At 33.5% G+C, this 23,195-nt stretch overlaps 3 protein-coding genes across 9 annotated transcripts; 1 reads left to right on the plus strand and 2 right to left on the minus strand.

Annotated features, from left to right (window-relative positions):
- Positions 1 to 813: 813 nt before the first annotated feature.
- Positions 814 to 1,257, minus strand: LOC110274862 (uncharacterized). Its single transcript, XM_021130206.1, has 2 exons — positions 1,126 to 1,257; positions 814 to 1,005 (listed from the first exon to the last, which is right to left on the minus strand). The coding sequence occupies exons 1-2, from the start codon at positions 1,255 to 1,257 to the stop codon at positions 814 to 816; spliced, it is 324 nt and encodes a 107-aa protein (XP_020985865.1).
- Positions 1,258 to 9,265: 8,008 nt separating this feature from the next.
- LOC107462609 (protein SPA1-RELATED 3) lies at positions 9,266 to 15,193 on the plus strand. Of its 5 annotated transcripts, none has more exons than XM_016081222.3 (8): positions 9,270 to 9,433; positions 9,833 to 10,850; positions 10,952 to 11,109; positions 12,340 to 13,279; positions 13,574 to 13,720; positions 13,853 to 14,164; positions 14,243 to 14,302; positions 14,595 to 15,193. In XM_016081222.3, exons 2-8 carry the CDS (start codon positions 9,948 to 9,950, stop codon positions 14,781 to 14,783), a joined length of 2,709 nt encoding a protein of 902 aa, XP_015936708.1. In that variant the 5' UTR covers positions 9,270 to 9,433; positions 9,833 to 9,947; the 3' UTR covers positions 14,784 to 15,193. The 5 variants fall into 5 exon arrangements, with proteins under 5 accessions (XP_015936712.1, XP_015936708.1, XP_015936709.1 ...); XM_016081223.3 differs by having other exon boundaries at positions 9,271 to 9,433; positions 9,828 to 10,850; XM_016081225.3 differs by having other exon boundaries at positions 9,272 to 9,422; positions 9,828 to 10,850.
- A 4,026-nt stretch (positions 15,194 to 19,219) lies between these two features.
- On the minus strand, positions 19,220 to 23,163 carry LOC107462565 (beta-glucuronosyltransferase GlcAT14A). Of its 3 annotated transcripts, none has more exons than XM_016081174.3 (5): positions 23,022 to 23,163; positions 21,749 to 22,474; positions 21,573 to 21,648; positions 21,211 to 21,326; positions 19,220 to 20,056 (listed from the first exon to the last, which is right to left on the minus strand). In XM_016081174.3, exons 2-5 carry the CDS (start codon positions 22,314 to 22,316, stop codon positions 19,557 to 19,559), a joined length of 1,260 nt encoding a protein of 419 aa, XP_015936660.1. In that variant the 5' UTR covers positions 22,317 to 22,474; positions 23,022 to 23,163; the 3' UTR covers positions 19,220 to 19,556. The 3 variants fall into 3 exon arrangements, with proteins under 3 accessions (XP_015936660.1, XP_020985197.1, XP_052109042.1); XM_021129538.2 differs by lacking the exon at positions 23,022 to 23,163 and adding an exon at positions 22,788 to 23,010; XM_052253082.1 differs by lacking the exon at positions 23,022 to 23,163 and having other exon boundaries at positions 21,749 to 23,010.
- Between the last annotated feature and the right edge of the window lie 32 nt (positions 23,164 to 23,195).

Consider the following 23,195-nt stretch of genomic DNA (forward strand, 5'->3'; position numbering starts at 1 on the left):
AAATAAACATGCAATTAAACAAGCTCCCAAAAAAGAGAACTGAAATTGTACTTAAAACTATTACAAACAAAGGTGTTTAAAAGTCCACAACCCAGGCATAGCTAAAAGTGTATCATTCATGAATAAATTGCCAAACAAAATATAGTTTAATGCATATAGTAGCTACAACATATGAACCAAACTCAAAGCATCACACATGCATTTAATCAAACAAGTGATGCACAATGCACAAAATTAAGCATAATTAACCAAGTTTCAACACTAAATCAATCCAACACAGTCATTATCCAACACTTGCAACCTAACAAAATCTAAGAAACTAATCATAGCCTACCTTAACAACTTAAATTCACTAACAATATGTAAATGATATTAACTAACTAATTAACTAATTATCAAAGCAATAATATTAAAGAAAACATGGGAATGAACTTGAGGTGTAGAATAAAGGTTGTTGAAGTAGAGAAAGAGGGGAAGGATGCAATGGCACTATGTTGTTGCCACTGGCAGAGGTGTGGCAACAATGTAGGTCATCGAAAGTTGAGAGCTGGTTGAGCTCCAATGCCTGACACAGAAGATGAAGGAGTACTCACAGATGGTGGTTGGAGAAGAGAGAAAGAAAGAAGAGAGGAACAAGTTTTAACATATATACCCTAAATCGACACTAAAAATCTACCAAACTAAGCTACCCAAGAAGAACAATAATCATAAAAGTTGTTAAAAGAGAAGAGGAAGTTAGAAAGATGTTACTATGGTGGGGTGTCTTCCACATAACACTTTTCTTTAACGTCCTTAATTTGGACGGACATGAATTCACTGATTATCTTTTGGGGCATCCTCAAGGAGGAACACTTCCACCTCTTTGTTGAATGGTTGTGTGCGGTAAGGCTTCACCTTATGCCCATTGACTTTGAATGTTGTTTCATTAAAAGGGTGAGCCACTTCAACTACACCATACGGCCTCACATTTACCATCTTAAAGGGTCCATCCCATTTAGACCGTAGCTTTCCTCGCATCAATCAGAGTCTTAAATTGTACACAAGCACATCATCACCAATCTTAAAGTTCTTCCTTTGGATATTCTAGTCATGGAATGCCTTAAATTTTTTCTTATAAAACCTCACATTTTTATAGGCTTTTAGCCTAAAACATTCCAATTCTTCCAACTGAAGTTTGTGCTCAACACCCGCTCCTTTCAAATCCAAGTTACATTGTTTCACCGTCCAATACGCCTTATGTTCAATCTCTACCGGCATAATTGTAGGCATCACACATGATTTCAAATGGACAATTCTAATATGGGCCTCACACAATAGGCATCATGGTTAATGCAGATTTTAGCTTATCAAAAGCTTCCTTGCAATTCTCATCAAAATAAAAATTCACATCTTTCTAGAGTAAATGGGAGAGAAGTAGAGTGATCTTGCTGAAATCCCTAATGAACCTTCGGTAGAAATCTACATGGCCAAGAAAAGAACAAATCTCCCTCACCAAGGAGGGGTAAGGCAAGCTAGAAATAACCTCAATTTTAGCCGGATCAATGAAGATTCCGTCTCTAGAGATAATATGCCCTAATATTATGCCTTGTTTCACTATGAAATGACACTTTTCAAAATTCAACACAAGGTTAGTATTGACACATCTCTCTAACACCCTAGCTAAATTTTATAAGCACACATCAGAGGAATTGCCATACATGCTAAAATCACCCATAAAGACCTCCATGCAATTCTCTATAAAATTGGAGAAGACACTCTCATTATGCATCTTTGGAAAGTTGTCAGTGCATTACACAAGCCAAAAGGTATTCTCTTATAAGCATAAGTTCCAAAGGAACATGTGAATATGGCATTCTTCTGATCCTTAGGAGCAATGTGAATCTGAAAATATCCGGTATAGCCATAAAAAAAAATAGTAGTAAAATTTACCTGACAACCGATCCAACATTTGATCAATAAAGAATAAAGGGTCATTTCTTGTGGCCAGATTGAGTCTCCAATGATCAATACAGACCCTCCATGCATTCTAAACTATAGTTGCTACTAGCTCTCCACTATTCGCCTTCACATGGTTACCTCAAATTTCTTAGGCACTACTTGAACCGGACTTACCCATTCACTATTAGAAATGTGATAGATAATGTCTGCTATCAAGAGTCTAATGATCTCCTTTTTAACCACGTCAAGAATTGTTGAGTTCAAGCACCTTTGAGGTTGTCAGATTGGTTTGGCACCATCTTCCAAGAAAATGTGATAAAGGCATGTTTGTGTGTTTATCCCCACAATGTCATTCAAGATCTACCGTATTGCTTTCTTGTACTTCCGTAATACCTCAAGAAATCTTTATTCCTCTTGATTAGAAAGCTCTGTTGCAACAGTTACTGGAATTTTATGATCCTCATCAAAAAAGGCATATTTTAAATAAGGTAGAAGGGGTTTCAACTTTCAATTCCTCCCTTGCTTCTTGATGTGGTAGTCTTCCCTCTTGGTCATGAGAAGGTGGTGGGTACTTTCATCATTTTCATTAACTTCTCCCACACTTAAACTTTTATCAAGACTCAAATTTTTATGGAGTTCATCTTGGATCTCTGCCACTACTTCGTTGATGATATCACACCGAAGGAGGGAGTGTTCTTGTAGTGATGTCTCATAGGTTCCTCTAAATTGAATTCCACCATTCTATCATCCACTTCAAATGAATAGGTGTAGAAAAAAATATCAAACTTGAATAATGAGGTTTTCAAGAAAGGTCTCTCAAGTAAGATATAAGAGGGTCTTCCTTGATCATTAAGAGACATTTCCAAAATGTAAAAGTCAATCGGAAAGAATAAATCATTAATGCTCACTAGCACATCCTCCGCAATGCCTACCACCGATGCTTTTATCCACTAAGACAAACCTAGCGGCTGATCTTTTCAATGGTGAGAGATCCAACTTGTCAAAAACGGAGAGGGACATGATACTTACACAAGCACCAAGGTCACACATGCAATCTTTCAATAAGACTCCTCCAATTACATAAGAGACTAAACATGGCCCCATATCACCATACTTTTTTGGGATAGCCTCCATTAAAGAAAAAACAGAGCTACCCAAAATAATGGTCTCCAATTCATTAATTCATCCTTGTGTGTGCACAAAACTTTGAGAAACTTAGCATACTTAGAAATTTGTTGAATGACGTTAAATAGTGGAATGGTTACCTCAACCTTCTTGAAGATTTGCATCATATTAAGGTCCAATTTAACACTCTTTTTGGCCTTTTTCACCATCACTGAAAAAGGGATTGAGATTGGTTCTTTTAAGATGTTCTTCTTTTTTGGCTCCTTGGACTTCACTTGTTCTTCCTCTTTCCTTCCAACATCTTCCTTTTCATCTTCATCTATTTCTACCACCTCATCAACTTCTTCATCATGAACATCATCTGTCACAATTTTAGTCTTGGGACCTCTCTCATCAAGTATTGTTCTGGACTTTAAAGTGATTGCATTTAGACCACATTTAGGGTTTCATTGTGGTTGAGAGGGTAGGCCACTAGAGGTTGATGGTTGGGAGGTGTTTTAGTTATTGTTGGATGGTGGTAATGTCAAACGGGACAAAGCCTCGACTATGGTAGCTATGTAGGTATCTTGTTTCTTTTGGAATTTTTGTTGCTCTTTGATGAAGGTATGAAGGGTGTCATCCATATGGGTTTGATTGAAGGAAGAGACTTGGTTGCTTTAAGTAGATTGTCTAGTGTGTGGTAGTTGGTACCTTGATTGAGGTTGAGATTGGTAAGGTGGTTGGTGATGTTATCGGTTTGATTGTTGGTAAGGTGGATTTTGTGGTTGGTACGGTTATTGGTATGATTGTGGTGGTTGGTAGAATTAGGGTTGTTAATTTTGAGATGGTTGACGATAGTAGGTTTGTTGGGATTGAAAGGGTTAGCTTTGAGAGGGTTATTACCATCTTTGGTTTGAGTTGTCTCTCTACCCTTGACCTTGATTTCCTCCATATTAATATGGACCTTGGTTGCTTTGATGGAAGGTTGATCTTTGTGGATAAGGATTAGTTACCGCCAATGTATTATCCTTTTAGAGTTGTGGGCATTCATTAGTGTAATGACTACTACAAGCACAAATGCCACATGGTCGAGAGGGTCCTACAATTTAAGTTGGTTGTGGTTGAACTAGGAGCATTGGAGGTACTTGTTGACTTTGATGGATTTGTCTCAACAAAATAGTCATTTCACCAAGTGCCTTAGTCAAAATAGCATCACCGAAAAGAGAAACCTATCCAATAGACCTTGGTTGGGGATTTCTTGTCCTCAAGTGTTGTGTTGAATCCGTTAAATCCGAAATAACTTCCCATGCTTCTTCCGCAGCTTTATACTTAGTAAGAGATTCTCCACTTGAGGCATCAATAAGGAGCTTGTCTTGTGGAACTAAGCCTTGACAAAAGCAACTTATAAGCACCAAGTCGTTAATGCAATGGTGAGGGTAAGACTCAAACAACTTCTTAAGACGTTTCCAATATTCGTAGAGTGTCTCTCCATCTCTTTGCATGATATAAGAAATTTTCTTCCTCAAACGATCAGTCTTTTAAGGTGAAAAGAACTTCTCTAGGAATTTCTTTCTCAACAAGTACCAGTTGGTAATCACTTCAATCGGTTGAGTATAAAACCACTCCTTTGCCTTTTTCTCTAAAGAGAAAGGGAAAGCAAAGCTATCTCATCCAATCCATATCTTCTTGCAGTTGAGCACACTACCTGAAAGTCCTTCAAATGTTTGAATAGATCTTCACCTGGCAATCCATGATACTTAGGAAGCAAGTTGATTAACCCAGTCTTAAGTTTGAAATTTGCATCCAAATTCGGGTAATGAACTTGTAATTGTTGCAAAGTGATGTCAGGAGCTCCTGTTTCCTTAAGAGTGATCCTCTGCGGTGCCACTATGTTTATATCACCTAAGTCACTCACAGAAATTTCAGAACTTCCAACAGAAAAATATAAGGTTCTCTTGTCAAATGAAGAATGAGAATCATAATTAGAGGGTGATGGTGAACCGGGTTGCTCGTCAAGAGAATCCGATTCACTATGCGCAAATGCTAACCGGCGCCGAATTTGCCTAGTATGAGTTAAAGTTCTTTCTATCTCATAATCAAATAGGGCTAAGTTCGGGTTTAGAAGCGACTATGACGTTCAACTGAGGAATCATGAAAATCATGCAATTATTAAAAGTTAAAACAAGAGTAATTAAAGAAATGAATTAACAACTAGTAACTAACAATAACTACCAAAATAAGGGTGTTAACTACCAACAAGTGTCAAATAAACAAGCTAGAAGTAACTATTCACAATATTCACATATTTACAACAATAAAAAATATGACACACAATTGTATAATTCCCTTCAACAGCGCAAAAAACTTGAAATGATGGATTCGTTATAAGTATAGCTCCAAACTAACAAACGACATAAACCAAAGTTTAAACAAATATGTCACAAAGCTACAAAACAATTAACCGAGAGTGTTAATCCTAAGTCATTCTCCCTTAGATTAGCAATTAAGTGCGCATCATTAGTTGTAAACTCAGATATTTTCACTCATAAAAACAAAAATTAAAGAGATTAGAAGTTAAATGGACTAAAAATAATTAAATGATCAAGATTAGACTTAATAAACAAGCAAAACAATTAACTAAACAAACATAAATGGGAAGTAATGACTAAGCTACCACTATATTAAAAGACAATTAAATCAAACTATGGGAGATTGAAGCAATGAGCTAATGAGGAATATAATTCAAATACATAAAAGAGGCCTTGACTAGGAATTGAGAGTTAATGAATCTTATCGTTGTCATAACCTTAACCCCTAAATAATGGAAAAAGTCGAATAGGCATAATTGGTCTTAATCTACAAATCCTAACTAACTTACTAATTAGAGTTAGTAAAAAGCTAGCGTTAGTGAAAACAAGATCAACTAATAACCCAAAATTACCATTTACTGTTGGACATTAATGACTTTAAGATCCTAGTTCCTCAATCCCAAAGTCAAGGAATGGAAATTTACTCTATATTCAACATGAGCATTTCAATAAACATTTGGTAGACATGGAAATATAACATAGTAAATTATAAAATTAAATAAAATTATAACTTAACAATGCAAACAATCAATACTAACAAGTCAATCAAGCATATATAAACTTCAAAATATCAAATTTATTAACATGAGACTTAAGAATTCACAAGTGCATATACTAACAAAATAACTTTAATTATAAGAAAATCTAAGTAAGTATAGTGCAAAGGATGAGAAAATTAAGAACAACTTACATTTGAAATAAGCTAAATTCCAAAATTAAAGTGTAAACTGCATAAACCTAATAAATCCTAGAGAGAAGTGAGAGTTTCTCTTTTTAAGAAAAATTATGAAAACCTAGCCTTCAACTTCCAAAATGATAATATGATGGTGTATGGTATGTTTCCCCTTGAGTAAGCTTCTCCTTTTAGTTTTAGAACATCAAAAATTGGGCCAAAAGGGCTCCTAAAACACGAAGCACGTGATTTCTTAAATAAGACACGTGCTCGAACTCGTTCATACATACTATTGTGTATGTATGCACACTTATCACTTTTTTTTACTTGTACGTACGTACACTAGTTAATTCTTCACACTTGTAAATATTCTTCTCTTTTTTTTCTTTATAAATATTTTTACTTTACACTATAAATTTTTCCTATTTTCCAATTTAGAACACTATCTCTTTTTTTCTCTCTTCTTCCCTCCTCTCTCTCCTTTCCCTTCCACATTTTTTTCTCCCCTCCCTTGCTTCTATTTCTAAGTGTATGTAACAATAGTTTCAATGAGGAGATTAGTAACAATCAAATACTATCAACCAGGTGTCATGAACTATGAAACTATCTACTTCCATGATAATATTATCACATAATATTACGTTGTCTATCTTTTAATTGCGGCAAATATTATTATATTTTACGAAAACTAAAGAATACAACGCTTTAAACTCTAACATGTAAATTTTAAATTCTAATTTTAAGTTGTTAATATAAAATATAATAAATAAAAAATAAAAAAGTTTGTTTAATTAGAAAAGAATGTATATTTTTTACTTACTAAAAAGTGTTTAAAGATAAATGTTTAATTATTAGTTGTATTAAATGTGTGTTCTTTTAATTAGAAATTTAATTCTGTACATTTTAGTATTTTACTGTTATAATGTGTTATCTATTAAAAAAAACAAAAAATGAATAAGTGATTACATATTAATAAATGCTTATACATAAATAAGGTATAACACTTAATATCGCCAGCCTTCTAGTAACTTCTAGATCCTTGAGGATATATAATCCCCACCAGTCTGTTTGTGATCATTCTTCTCCCAACAAAGTAGAAGCTTGCAAGGAAAAAGCACATGAAAACGCAGAGAAATAGCAGCCACACTTGTGGGAAGATAATTTTGATGAGATTTTGTTATTATATAATATATATATTTTTATATTTAAATTGATTTATATATGTATATGAGGGAAGGGTGATTGTTTGAGGTCCTACCAACCGACCCTAAAGTCCTCCCAATATTTGGAGTGGGAGGAAGTGTCCACAAATGAACAAAACAAAACAAACAAACCAAACACAACAAGCAGATGCATTTATTAGAACTTACATAGATTTGTTGCCAAAATCACTATTGCAATAAAAATCATAATACTTCTCATCAATTCCAAATTTGGGGTCCAAATCACAATATGGACCTCTTTTTCTACTAATTGTAAAAAAAATAATAATAAAGAAAGAAAATTCTTGGTGTGCAATTCTAAATATGAAAATTTGATATTTCTAAAAGTTTATGGGTTTTTTTTAATGTAGTTACTATATACTCAAGGTAAAAAGCTCTTAATTAATAAAGAAACAGAGTATTGAAATTAAGTTAATTAAATTATAATAGTGATCCTTTTTTCTTAATACTAACAATAATGAAATTTAAACCTAAAATTTTATACATACTATCTAATATTTTGTTACTTAACCTTTCCTAGTGTCTTTCTAATACTTAATTTAATTTTCATCTATTATTATTATTATTATTAAAACTTTTCTGACATACATATTCATACATTTTTAATTTATGTTATAATTTAAAAAAATAAATGTTTAAAATAATAATTAATATGATAGTAATAAAAAAAGAGAGGCAAAACATGAGTGAGAAAAAAAACGGAAGAAAATCCCAAATATCCTAATCATCTTCATAGTTCATACATTGGTATAGCTTAAAGCTTTACAGAGATATTTCCTCCAATTATTCAAAGTGTAATAATTTATCATAAAATAATTTAGAAAAGGCATAATAATAAAAAGATAATTATTAAATAATAATAAATAAAAATTTGTACTCTATAAAAACAATAATAGAATAGTTTTTGTTCAACATGGTATCCAATTGATTAACAGCCACACACTCTAAACTAGTAACTAATTAACCAATAATGATTGCTGCTTAAATTAAGAAGCACTTTTCTCTGAGACGTGCATGGACGTTGCTGGATTAAGAAATTAATAATTAAAATTTTGAATCACCACATTGGACATGCCCATCATCAAAATAGAAAGTCTTAGGTTCTGATCGTATTAAAGTAATTAGACTTATATTTAAATATAGTTGTTTACCATCTCCAAAGACCAAATTTACATTAATAATCAAACAAGATCTCATTCTAGCTTCCATAATCACATTGGCTTAGTCTTTGTCACATAAATTATATAACTTTTCTACATTAGGAAATGCCACGCTTTTTATCTATAATAATAAAGAAAGAGTCCCATTATTTTAATACATGCCTTTTTTTATTATTATTTAATAATCACAACATGGATGGTATTAATCTTTTTAAAATGCCAAATATGGCCCCACAAGTTATTAATTTTACTATATTCTCTCTCTTCTCTTTCTTCCTCGTTGAGGCTAAGGTTGTGCCACGTCCTTGTTTAGAACAACATGAAGATAACATAACACAGTAACCAAATAAGATACAGAAAGTTGAAACTTTAGAAACTATGGCTAAGTATAAAAAAATGTTGAAACTGTGCTTTGTTTGAATTTTGACGTAATTTGTTTAGTTTTTAATTAAAAAGTTGTGCTTTTTTTTTCTTTTTAATTATTTGTTTTGGCTAATATGTGGGTGTGGTGTTATTTGTTTTGTACTCTTCTTTGAGATTTTTTTTTAATTGGGTTGCTTTTTTATGTTTTTCAATTTTGATATATTTCGACAAAATTAAAAATTGGTTAGAATTTATGAGGCTGTGGAGAACCAGAACCAATGTGTGTGGGTCTCTATGGAACTCGAAACTTTTTTTGTTTGTGTGGTTCTGTTCTGAGGTTGGCCTAAGCTGAAACAGAAGATCCTCTTCCATGGTGAGAAACTGGTACACTTCTCTTTCTCTCTCTCTTCTTTCTCTCTAGCTGCTTCCTTTTGGTAGCTGTATCTATCTGTTTGTCTTGTTACTCTAATGGGTGGTTGATAATTCTGATCAATTTGGATAAAGTTTGGTACTTTTTTGGAGGGTCCATGTTTGTTTGTTTTTAATTTTAATTTTTTTTCCATTTTGTTGGAGTTGTCTCCTGAAGTTGATATACTTCTGTAGAAGGTTTAGTTTATTTTTGTTTGGTCTTCCTGAATTTTTATTATTTTCTCTACTAGAAAGAATTTGCATTAGATTTTAAGCTTTTGATTTAAATGGGATTAAACTGCATGCTGGGAAATTTTGGAAAATTCTTTGTTGCTAGCTTTGACATGAAGTTGTGATCTTGTTTGTTAAGTGCAGAAAAGCTGAGAGTTTGATGTTTCATGTTGAGTGGTGAAATGAAATTGAGTTGAGAAATGGTGGTTGTGGAGCTGCAAGAGTTTAAAAGAATTTTGAGGGTTACTGTTTTTGTTGGATGTGTTGTTGTTCTTGGTGTACATGCATCTCTAACTGGATAAAGATGGAAGGTTCTTCAGGTTCTGCCTGGCAGAAATCTGATAGCTCGAGGACGTTGAATAGTTCCGGAGTCTCTGATAGGAACCAAAGGCATCGTTGTCCTGAAAGAAATCGCTTATCTGGTGAGGCTTCACACGATTCGAGCTCAAAGAAGGAAAGGGACAGGGTTCTTTTGGCACAAGGTGATCACAATAAGAATCTGGGTGGGTTTTCTGGGTTTTGTGATGACGAAGTAGGGGCGGACCCTTTTGTTTGCTCTATAGAATGGGGTGATATTAGCCTGAGGCAATGGTTAGATAAACCGGATCGATCCGTAGATGTCTTTGAATGTTTGCACATATTTAGGCAAATAGTAGAAATTGTTAACTTAGCACATTCTCAAGGAGTTGTAGTTCATAATGTCAGGCCTTCCTGCTTTGTCATGTCGTCTTTCAACCACATCTCATTTATTGAATCTGCATCTTGTTCGGATTCTGGATCAGATTCTTTAGGAGATGGATTGAATGGCCAAGGTGTTGAGGTTAAAACTCCAATGTCTCTCTGCCCCCACGACATGCATCATCGGAGTTTAGGAAGTGAAGATTTTGTGCCTGTCAAACCCTCAACAACTGCTTTGTCAGATTCTAGTTGCATGCTGTCGAGTGCAGTGTATGCAGCTCGTGCGTCGTTAATAGAAGAAACAGAAGAAAATAAAATGAAGGATAGGAGAAAGGCCGAAGAAGTAGAAGGAAAGAAGCAATCATTTCCAATGAAACAGATACTATTGATGGAGATGAGTTGGTATACTAGTCCCGAAGAGGCTTCGGGCAGTCCTAGTTCCTGTGCTTCAGATGTTTACCGCTTGGGGGTTCTCCTTTTTGAGGTTCATAACAAATTGTATAACTTTTTATTATTATTATTTTGCTAACTTTATACAACTTTATTTTTTATGTATTCTCACTTGATTTTCCGAATTTTGACCAGCTATTCTGTCCACTGAGCTCAAGAGAAGAGAAGAGTAGAACCATGTCTAGCCTTCGACACAGAGTTCTTCCTCCGCAGTTACTTCTAAAGTGGCCTAAAGAAGCCTCCTTTTGCTTACTGTTACTACATCCTGAGCCTAGCAGTCGTCCAACATTGGGGTAATTTATCTTCATCGTACGGCTCATACATTATCAATATCCAACATGTTTGTGAAATGTCTCAATTATCTAGTACTTTAGAGGCATGTTTACTTTCAAGTATATATAATATATTATTTTACATTTTGGCTATTAGATTATTTAAGCTAGGCTTTTGGTCTACATATCCCCTGGTTTCCGAGGCTGTTATGAACTAACTGTTTGATAGACTAATCAGATTGATACAGTATTTAATATATGATATCAGTCTCAGATTCATGTAATAAATTTTGCATAGTGTTGCTTTGTTGGATTATATTAGCTATGTTAAGAAACTCTGTATCTGATATTTATGTTTTTGTTCTGGGTGAAGTATAATTATTAAAACATTTGCCGAAACCTATATTTAGGGGTGCAAACGGGCCTAAACCCGCCGGCCCGGCCCGCGTAACCCGCCAAAAAGGCGGGCCGGACTGGAAAAGTGGGACCACCAAATAGCAAAATCCCGCCTAACCCGCACCGCTTAAACCGCGAGCTTTGGCGGGGCGGGCTTCTTTCGCCGAGCTTAGTGTTTTTTTAGTGAGGGGGTATTTTTACAATTATTTGGCCAAAACCTAACTTCCCCCAACCTAACTTACAAGAGTACGAAGATAAAAATTGAGTAGTTTGGATTATGTTTATGTTTCTCTGGAGACAATATTTATAATTATATTTTAAATTATGTTTATTTTACTTTGGAGAGAATATTTATACTTATGTTTTGGATGAAAACTTGGTAGATAATTATGTTTATTAGATATTTATAATTACAAAGACTTTAATGTTTATGAATATAAAAAATACAATTTTTATGCCTTTAGAAATTTTAAATTTATTAATATGGTTGTGAAATTATATATATTATTTAGTAGTTAATAATAAAATAAAAAAAAGAGGAGCTTTGGCGGGCTTAGCCCGCCAGCCCGCAGTTAGGCGGGGCGGGCTTTCCCGCTTGCCACCCCTACCTATATTGTAACATTTGATATAATAGAAATGATATTTTGACAGGACAAGAAGTTGCCTACAATGGGAAAATGTTTACTTACTAAAATCATACTGTCTTCATTTTTTGCCTAGTTCTTTGTTAAGATTTATGGATCACAAGACCAAGTACTATACTTTGCTACATACTTTTTTGATAGCAAAGAATCGGTTTAGTTCTGTAATATCAACATAGTTAATTTTTAAATCATTTGTTTTCTTGTGTGACAGGGAGTTGCTGCAGAGCGATTTCCTCAATGAACAGAGAGATGACATGGAAGAACGTGAAGCGGCAATAGAACTTCGACACAGAATAGAGGATCAGGACTTGTTACTAGAATTCCTTTTGTTAATTCAACAAAGAAAACGGGAAGTAGCTGAGAAGTTGCAACACACTATCTCATTTCTGTGTTCAGATATTGAAGAAGTTGCCAAGAAGCAAGGCAGACTTAAAGAGATTACCGGAGCCGAACTAGGGTGTGATAATCATTCAACATCAAGTTTCCCATCCATGACTGTTGTTGATAGTGAGGATTCTGCTTGCACGGGGACCAGAAAACGATTTAGACCAGGGATGCATGTTAGAAACATGGAGGAATATGATGATAACATAGTTGATGATCACAAAAATCAGGGAAGTTATCTTTCGAAAAGCTCACGGCTGATGAGGAACTTTAAGAAACTAGAATCAGCATACTTCTTAACACGTTGCCGACCATCGTTGGCGAGACCAGTGGCTAGACATTTGCCTTTAGCAAACGATGGTAGAGGTTCTGTTGTTGTGTCTGAAAGAAGTTGTGTCAACAACTTAGCATCAAAAGAGCAATGCAGGGAGGGTTCAAGTGCTTGGATAAATCCTTTCCTTGAGGGTTTATGCAAGTACTTATCTTTCAGTAAGCTAAAGGTTAAGGCTGACCTTAAGCAAGGAGATCTTTTGCATTCTTCCAACCTAGTATGCTCACTCAGCTTCGATCGTGATGGAGAATTTTTCGCTACTGCTGGCGTGAATAAGAAAATCAAAGTGTTTGAATGTGATGCAATCATAAATGAGGATCGTGATATCCACTATCCGGTGGTGGAGATGGCTAGTAGGTCAAAGCTGAGCAGCATATCTTGGAATACTTACATCAAAAGTCAAATTGCTTCGAGTAACTTCGAAGGGGTTGTACAGGTAGCTCAAATGTAATTGCTTAGTCGTGTATGGTTCAGAGGATCAAGTGAGGAGTAAATTTTAGTAACTTTTAAAGGCCGCACCCAAAGGGTGTAATGTACGCAGCCTAACCTGATAATTATGTCAGTGGTTGTTTCTCCGGTTTGAACCCGTGACCTTGAGGTTACACAGAAACAGCTCGACTGTTGCCCCAAGACTTCCCTTCGTATCATGTTGTATAATGTATGATTATAATCACTCCCCTCACTATTTCATACCTTATGTAACGATATTTGAATTTGTTGTCTTATTCAGTTATGGGATGTGACAAGAAGTCAAGTACTGTCCGAAATGCGGGAGCATGAGCGGCGGGTGTGGTCGATCGATTTCTCATCAGCAGACCCGACAATGTTGGCAAGTGGGAGCGATGACGGTTCTGTCAAGCTATGGAGTATCAATCAGGCAATTCCATTCTTGCACTTGGTGGAATGTCAGCTTTGAAAACTAAACGTACTGCAATCATCTATTGCATGTTTTATTATTTAATGCTGGGTGTATGATGAGTTGTTTCTCTCACCTTTGTTGTTACTGCAGGGAGTTAGTATCGGTACCATCAAGACGAAGGCAAATGTGTGCTGCGTTCAGTTCCCTCTGGATTCAGCTCGCTTCCTCGCATTTGGTTCGGCAGATCACCGGATATACTACTATGATCTTCGCAACTTGAAAGTGCCGCTTTGTACATTGATTGGACATAGTAAGACTGTGAGCTACATCAAGTTTGTAGACAATGTGACTCTTGCCTCTGCATCCACGGATAACACACTTAAGCTTTGGGATTTGTCTACATGCGCGTCTCGAGTCATCGACTCGCCTGTTCAATCATTCACCGGTCATATGAATGTTAAGGTATGTTCATTGATAAGACTAACTTTATTCCCTCTGAGTTCATATGTTATCTTGCTGAAGTATCTTTCCTTGTTGCAGAACTTTGTGGGGTTATCAGTTTCCGACGGTTATATAGCCACCGGTTCAGAGACAAATGAGGTATTCCATATGTCCTTTTCAATCCCTTTTCGTATTAACCAAGTCAACAGTTCTCGACTAGGTGGAAACTCAAGTGCAGTCGACTTCACGTAAAGTTGATACCTGAGAGTCGTTAGATAATTTGACTGATTTGACTAAATTTTCATCTAACGGCTCTCAAGTATCAACTTCACGTGAAGTCGACTGTACCTGTATTTTCACCTCTCGACTAACATAATAAGTACACAAAACATTTCTCTTTCGTATTGGTTTATGCGGTACTACTGAAATTAAATCTTGTGTGTTGACTTAGGTGTTCATATACCACAAGGCCTTTCCCATGCCAGCATTATCATTCAAGTTTCAGAACACCGACCCCCTTTCTGGCCATGAAGTCGAAGATGCCACACAGTTTGTCTCTTCGGTATGTTGGCGCGGCCAGTCCTCCACCTTACTCGCCGCGAATTCGACTGGGAATGTCAAGATTCTGGAGATGGTTTGAGTTATGCATCCACTCAGCAAGAAAGATACAACACAAGACTTGTTCAACAAGTATATGCTACATATAGACCAGTATACAAATTCCTTGTAAGTTGTAACACAACAAAATTTTTGCTTTAGATCATAGCGGAACAAGTTAAAAAGTGAAGAGTGAGATGTCAAGATTGATCTCATTTTATGAAGGAAAGAAGAAAAAATGTCATGTAGATAATTATATATTGGAAAAATGAAAGGGGAAAAAAGAAAAAGGAAAAAAATATCTATATAAGATTTTATACATTCCTGCATGGAAGCTACTCCATTTGTGTAGGGTTCAATTTGTTATATGAATATCATGTTTATAGGAAAATCAAATAAGATGAACGAATTGGAGAGATCCATTTTTTAATTTTATTTCCTTTGTTTTCTTCACTTGAATTGGTCTTAAAGAATTTGACCTAAGACATTTGATCTGGGGGATTTTACTCAATCAATAGTGTTAGTTGAACAAATATTTTTTTCAACTACATTTCTAATTAAATTTCCTGTTTCAAGCTTTTCCCTCTTTCTGTATTTCATTTTCATATCATATTTGTTTTTCCTTTTCCTCTTTCTCTTCCAAAATTTTTGTATTATTTCGTTATAATGTTGTTTTTTTCAAAAGAAAATTGTTTTAAAATAAAAAATTTGTATTATTTTTACATAATTTAATTTTATATGAATTAAATTAAAATTAAAAATGGATCAAAAACAGTAATTTCTTGTGAACTTGATTAGAGACTTAGTTATAAAAATACTTTTTAATTAGGATCATCTTTTCAAATCATAATTAACTTCATTGATATTTCTATTCTCTTTCAATTTAGATGCAGAACAGATAATGTAATTTTTTAAAAATAATTAAGTGAAGCATGGTCTTTACTATTTTCCCTCCTAAATTTAATATGAATTCTTAACGAATTTTACTAACTAATATTAGTGTGACATTATTCAATTGTGAACCACATTGTCCATATATGACGAAAGTGATGACAAGGATAGCTAAAGTTATTTTATATAGACATTCATAATTTTATATACATAATATTCTTAACTACATATTTATTATATCTAAAATTTTATTGTCTCTTAAACGTTATTATAAATTAGAAACTAAATCATATTCTAGTTTAGGATTTTACAGTGCTGCTGATGAGGATTCTAAACTTAAAAGCAAAAACAGAATAGAATTCCATGTGACACCAAGTTTTTACGGTAGAGTGAATTGGGCTATAGAAGGTTGAAACAAAGTGAAGATGGCGTTCCAAACATTTTGTGACGGGTGAACGATGTCCCAGAAGAATGCAAGATTAGGATTTTGACACACTTTATATTGTTTTGCTCCTTTCTCCTCCACATCAACACATTCATGTCCCATGTTTGCCACACAGCACTCCTCCAATGGATTCATTAGGCTTGAGTTTCCTGTACATAATAATGGGGAGAGGTAAAAATAAAAAAAGGCATATAATTATACATTAACATATTTAAGTTTTCGATAATATTATATGACTAACTCATTTTGATAATCAAATTCAGCCAAATTCTAGCATGAAGTTATTACAGTTTCAAAATTCTGCTATTCAGAAACAACAATTATTACACGAGTCACATGCATATTTATAACTGAGAGCCGTTAGATGATTTGACTAATTTGACTAAATTTCCATCCAACAGCTCTCAGTTATCAACTTCACGTGAAGTCGACTGCATCTGAGTGTTCGCCGCAGAAAAATTAGTTGCATATCACTGGTGCTTCAATGAGTAACCACATAAAGCCAGCATGCAGAAGAGCGATATCAGACAACTAATATGGATTATTATATATATGAGGGGAAGAAACTATGTCCATGCGAAACTGTGGAACATATAGCTAATCAATACGGACTGTTTCTTCTTTGCTGTTTCCAGCAACATATTACATGTACCATGGCTGTAAAATCAATGGATCCATAGTGCATACTTAGGAGTTTCAATTTATCTCAAAATTGTAATGTATCTTCCTTGTTCTATATAACAATACAAGCAAAAAATACCTTTCTAACACCCTAATAAAATTAATAGAATAGGTATGTCACGCTTGTATACACAAAAAATTTATTGGCAAATTATTTATTTATATATTAAAATATATTAAAAATAAGTAAAACATCACATATATTTATAAAATACATTAGGATTAATTTAATGATTTTTCTATGTACATATAATTTATATTAATTAAAAAATTCTAAATTTAATTCTTAATTAAATAAAATTCTGATACATCAATACTACATATGCTTAGAAAAATTATGGTTTAGCTTTTTATTTATTGAATTAAAACTACACCAAATTATTTTAAATGATTTAAAACGTTCCTACATGGTAAGTTAGTTTATCAATTTATAATATGTGTATTAGTTTAAATTTATTTATATAAAAAAATCAAATTTTAATATATAAAATACTAGTTTACTTACAATTAACAATGGTCAAATCTTAAAAGGTAATCCAAAATCTATAAAATTAAATAAATGAAATAAGCTAAACTAAAGAGTACATTTTTTTAATATATTCATTCTCTCATTACAACAAATAACTCAAATTATAAGTATTTATTCTATCTCTCAAGCATATTATGTCTATTGTTTCTTTTGTTGATGCAATAGTTATTTTTTTCTATTAAAGATGGAAAAACTCGAATTTGCAACTTCTAAATCAGATTGAGAAACTATGTCATTTGAGCTCTAGATTGTTGACTCTATGCAATAGTTAGTACAAGATAAATTTTCAAAAATTATAATAAGTTTATTTTTATGTATGGCATTTTGTATATACATGAGCGATCTTGAAAAAAAAGTTAGACACTTTTTTATTTTAAACAAAACTAAAACTAAAAAACATGGATTCTAATAAATTGCTTTATATATTAAAAAAATAGTTTTAATTCAGTAGTTTTAAATACAATTTCATACATTAATAATTTATTTAAATGGGCTTCACATATTGTATTAATTAATATCTTTATTGTTATTTTATCTTTTTGTTTGTTACTCTTTAAAATTTCTTTTTTGTATTATTATGGGATGTCAACATATCGCAATATATTGTCTTTTTAAAATAAAAAATAAATTATATTTACATCAATTATGGAGTGTAATACTTATATCTATAGATGAAAGTCTATTAGTTTGATGAGCTTACAGTGTGGCAAATTTTGATTCCTTTAATGTTTTTACGTTACAGTGCAATTGCATAGTTAGAAGAGTTGTATAAAGTTATTCAATTTGAGTGGGTGCGCCTTTATGAAAAAAGAAAGAATATTCTACCTAAAAAAATACTGAAATATTCTAAGAATATGTAAATAAAAAATATTTAAAAAATAATGAAAAATTAGTCTAAAATAGTTCAAAGTTACTATCCTTATATTTTTTTTAATTATTGTTTATCTTATTTTGTATTTTTTAATTATTATTGAAATCATTAAATAATATTAGATGTAATAAGTGGTTAATTATAGATATTATATACCTAAAATTATAAACGTTAAATTAAATAAAATAATTTTGGATTATGTTTTTTTAACATTGTTGATGTAAATATAAGCAACTTTTAATATTAACTAGGGATCTAAAAGTTTTTATAAACTTTTAAAATGTAAAGATGTAATTAAAAATTTAGTAAAATTATATAAAATTTTGGAGTAATTAAACCTAAAAATTAAAATTGAAAATTGAATTTAGACCCTTGGTTTTTGTTTTCATTTTAGATAATTTAGTTCACTAATATTAGCCGACTCCTGTGAAATCTCAAATCTAACTATGTTAGCCACTATTTGTCAAATGATATTGGCCTTTTCATAGTTTATGGAAGATTAGAGTATTAAATCGTACAACCCAAATGCCTTTGTGCATGCTAACCAAAATGACTAAAAATAAAGTAAAACAACAAAAAATCATTCGAAGTCTATTTATGAATTTCAATTTGAAAAAACTATCATTTTTGTATATGAATATTTAAAACACTTGTAAAATTACCTATATAAAAAATGAGTTTCGTACGACAAAATTATTCAATTGCATTACTAGAAAGCTTGGTGAGTTTTAAATTTGGCTGTTGAGTGATAATAGTTTGAAGGTTTTGTTCTTGGTTTCTTAGAAGAGGTAGAAAGAATTGGATTGGTCAGAGAAGAAGGCGTAAATGGTGACAGTGGTGGTGAAGAAGATAAAAGTAATTTTAAAATTTAGAATAATCTTTTGGTATTTGAATATTTTTGTCATACGAAATTCATATTTTATGGGTATAAAATAATTATTTTTTTAATAATAATTTTGTCAACATTCTAGATATTTATGGGTAGAAATGGCAATATTTGCTTTCAATGATCATGATGCTTATAAAAGAATTTTGAAACCTTTATATTAATAATAAGGACCTACAAAAAGAAAGATGGCAATATCATGATGCCAATCTTTTTGTTATGCATAAAATGTTCACAATGTGGGATTGAAATGTTTCCCAACTATCTTATGAATAATGTACACCTTAACTCCAATCTCATGAGTTATGTCCCTACTTTGGTGGCATTCTATCCATTCCATATGGATAGTCGATTTAACCTTTGTTAATACGTTCATAAACATTAATTTATGCACGTGTAAAAAAGAGACTAAATCGACTATTATGAATCAGGAATATGTAATTTGTATATAAAAAAACGCCTTCATTTGTCTGGTTCTTCCATCTCAAGCAATATGAAAGCTCCCAATAGGATCTAGATACACTGAAACTTACTGGATTTAGCATTCAAAACCACCTGCGAAACAAGGCGATTAAGCCTTTCAGCTCCTGGACCGGGTTTGAGGTTATATATGTCCCCAAGCTCAGTACATTCTGGTTTTCCTGAGCACCAACCTCCCATTGTGAATAGTCCAGGGCTCCTATGTAGTAATGTGTTGTCTATCAAATCAAGAACAGGATCATCTCTAACGAATTTCCTTGCAAAGGCGGCACCACTAGCGATCATTTTGTCTGTGTCCTTGATGGTTAGGATGTGGGGATGCTGCTTCGGAGGAATGTCCCAAGAAATATAATGCAAGTCGCTGTTGACAACAGTTTTAGCCATCTCCGGCGAGTTGCACGCAACAGTATGGAAATAGCCTTCCGGGGAAGAAACGTAATTAGTGTAGTACATGAGAAGGGTCCTTGGTAGATTATCCCATCCCCAGATAACATATTCAACAAATTCGTGCGATAAAATCACCCATGCTGAACCTAAAATGTAGCAACAATAATTCATAAAAAAATGGAAAGTGAAATAGAAAAAGAGTCCTACTTACTAGGTGACCAACAGTTATTTGGCCAACATGTTGCTAACACTCATAGAACATCTCAAACATGTGTCATGTGAGCGCAAATTATATTGATTCATGTGTGCATGTGTTCATGTAAAGCCTAATAGAATGTCAAAAACATAGTGCATTGGTTAACTGTTTGAAAATTAGCATCTCATGGACCGAAAGAAGAAACTATAATGCCATATTTGTATACTGAGGTAGAAGTTGTTTGGAGGAAGAGAAAGATATATAAATAGACAAAATGTCTCTTTCTTGAGATAAAATTTGCCTGATTTTCTACCGTCTCAAAAATTGGGACAGCGAGGATAGGAATAGAGACACAATTTCTTTTGTTTTGTTTCTGTCTCAATGTCTTTGTATTTTCTGTCTTGAAATAGCTAACATTACCGAATACAAGCTATAAGATAGCGTTTGTTTTGCAATATTGGGAGAAAGACTGAGAGACTGAGACACAGTATCATGTTTGTTGGCTCAGAGACTGGTACTAAAATTTCTGTCTCTGTCTCTAAAATTTCAGTATTTCAGTACCTCGGAAACACGAGAGACTCAAATTCTTAGGGACGGGAATTGAAACTTTAATAACATTTTTTCCCAAAAATACCCTCATTCAACTTTTCAAATTCTCGTTTTACCCCCTTCCACCATATTCATCTCTCCATCAATTTTATTCTTTGTGCAAATTAAATTAGAATTTTATTCTTGTTTCAATTTTTGTCTCTCACTTGACACCAAACAGAATACTAAAACTTATTTCAGTCTCTGCCTCTTAGTCTCTGTCTCTCAGTCTCAGTCTTTCAGTATCTGTCTCTCCACCAAACGCTACCTAAGAGAACAAGTTTTTGAAGTTGATCATGCATACATTGTAATTGTGCCTTAAGAAGCTATCTCTTATAGATAACTTATTGAAGTACAAGAGCAACCAACATCTCATCAACAAAAAATAAAAAGTTTACACAATTTATTTCTGGTTTCATTCTCTTAGTTGACTATCCTCCTCCAAATTAGCATAAATGAACCTTTAGAAAAGTGTGATCAAACTCAATCATTACAAGATGAAAAAAGAAAACTAACCAGTGAATAGTCTAAATGATGTTGGCAAATTTCTATTAGGAGTGACCCAAAATACTTCAGATTTGTTTGACTGGTAAAGCCCTGGATCAACAATCAAAGGCATCGCTCGTTTTTTCCTGCACAATGTGGTCCAATTCGGGATCATGTATAAAAGCAGGTTCAATCAAGATAATCAAACTTGAGAGTTCACCTAACTAGTGGAACTTTGGTAAACTAGAATCGTAAAACTGAATGCTTGAACTCATAGGAGTATACATGTAAATCCATAAACTAGATAGGAGACCCAATCAACTAGGGACTTCGATAACCTTGGGTTGTAATGTTGTTTATGTCAGGGGGAAGGAGGGAGAAGGAAAACTTACTCCTTCCATCGTAACCGACTTGTGTGCTCAATGAAGTTAAGATTTCTATCTACCTCCAAGAAAGTATATAGAAGATCTGCAGAATCATACACCTGTATATTAGTCTAATAATCATCGAGCAAAAGAAGCTTAAAAATGGCAACAGAAACATTTCTTCTATAAGCCGAACAACTAACCATCTTGAGTCACAAGAGGGTAATCTGAAGCACTGAGATTAATAAACCAGTCCCAATCTTTGCTTCTCTTTAGAAGAATGGCACAAGCATGAAGGGTAGCAGCAACCATGGTTGGTCCTGTGTAAGTAATAATGTTTGCCTTTTGAATCACGAAAACATTTCCCCTCTCGTTGAAGATATGCTGCTTCTCAACTCTCAAAGTAAGCTCATTCCTTTCCTCTACCGAGGACTCGAGGTCCAAATGAAGAACATAGTGGTTTAGCGGATGGTAAACAGCATGAAGAGTCCTCCAAATCTTCTCCAAATCGCCTTTCGAGCCCGCAATGAAATAGGCAAACCGGGGAATCACAGGACCAGATGGAGCTGGAGCAGGGGCAACCTTTCTTTCCATGACATCGGTGGTTTCGTTTGCTTGATGAGACGGGAGAAAGAAAAAGAGTGAATTCAGGGAGTGAATTGAAGATGCAACACCAAAGCTTGAGGTCACAACAAGAAACAATATGCAAACAGCTGAAGTTATTAGGAGAGGGAACAACCACTTCTTCTCTAAGTACAAGGACCCCATCATCTCTTTAATTAGAGCTTCAGGGATTCTTATTCAATTTTCATGAATCACTGAAACATATAATGTTTTTCCAATTCACCATCCATCATCAACAGCCACTAACACATACATATTTGGAATCCTCTTAAGTCTCCTCAATACTCTCTTCCTTTGAATAGTGTCTGTTCAATGAATAAATGAATCGATCAATAACAAAGTAACAAACATGAAATTAAAGAAATTCAATCTATACCTACTCTTTGATCATTCAGTAAGGGAACCGAATCATTAAAATATATTACAGAAATCAACAACTAAAGTAATTGTTCTTATCAAACCAGCTAAAAAGAAAAAGAAGATTTTTCTAAATCTGTTATTGAAATGAAAACATCATATCTAGAAAAACACAAGGATCCAAAAACGTTTCTTTGATAAACGGATGATAAATTCATCTCGAAAGAAAGAGGGAAAAGAAAAACTGAAATGGAGAAATACCCGGATCAAAAGTTCAAATTTTGACGAGCATTAACATTGAGAGAGTAGAAAAGAAGACGAGAATCGTGAAGGGTAAGTAAGTTGCAGGAGGAAAGGAACAAGAGCTGAAGGTTTAGCTCATAATGATGATCATGGTCATTATTATATAAAGAATACATGCAGCTGGAAAATAACATGAATTAATAATAATATAAAGTGGTTATTAGTTTTAACGAGAAACAGATGAACGTGAACCTGCGTTGTGTTGTGATTGTGATGGAGATGGAGATGTTAAGAAGCATCCACGTCTAGGAAGAGAATAAAGATTATGAGTGATGATTTCAGATTTATTTTTTGTTAAAAAGGAAAACAGAAACCGATGAGAAACCAGTTTCTTATTTTGGTGTAATCTTGTAACTTTCTTTGCTT

Source organism: Arachis duranensis, chromosome 8, assembly GCF_000817695.3.
Source record: "Arachis duranensis cultivar V14167 chromosome 8, aradu.V14167.gnm2.J7QH, whole genome shotgun sequence".
Lineage (NCBI taxonomy): Eukaryota > Viridiplantae > Streptophyta > Magnoliopsida > Fabales > Fabaceae > Arachis > Arachis duranensis.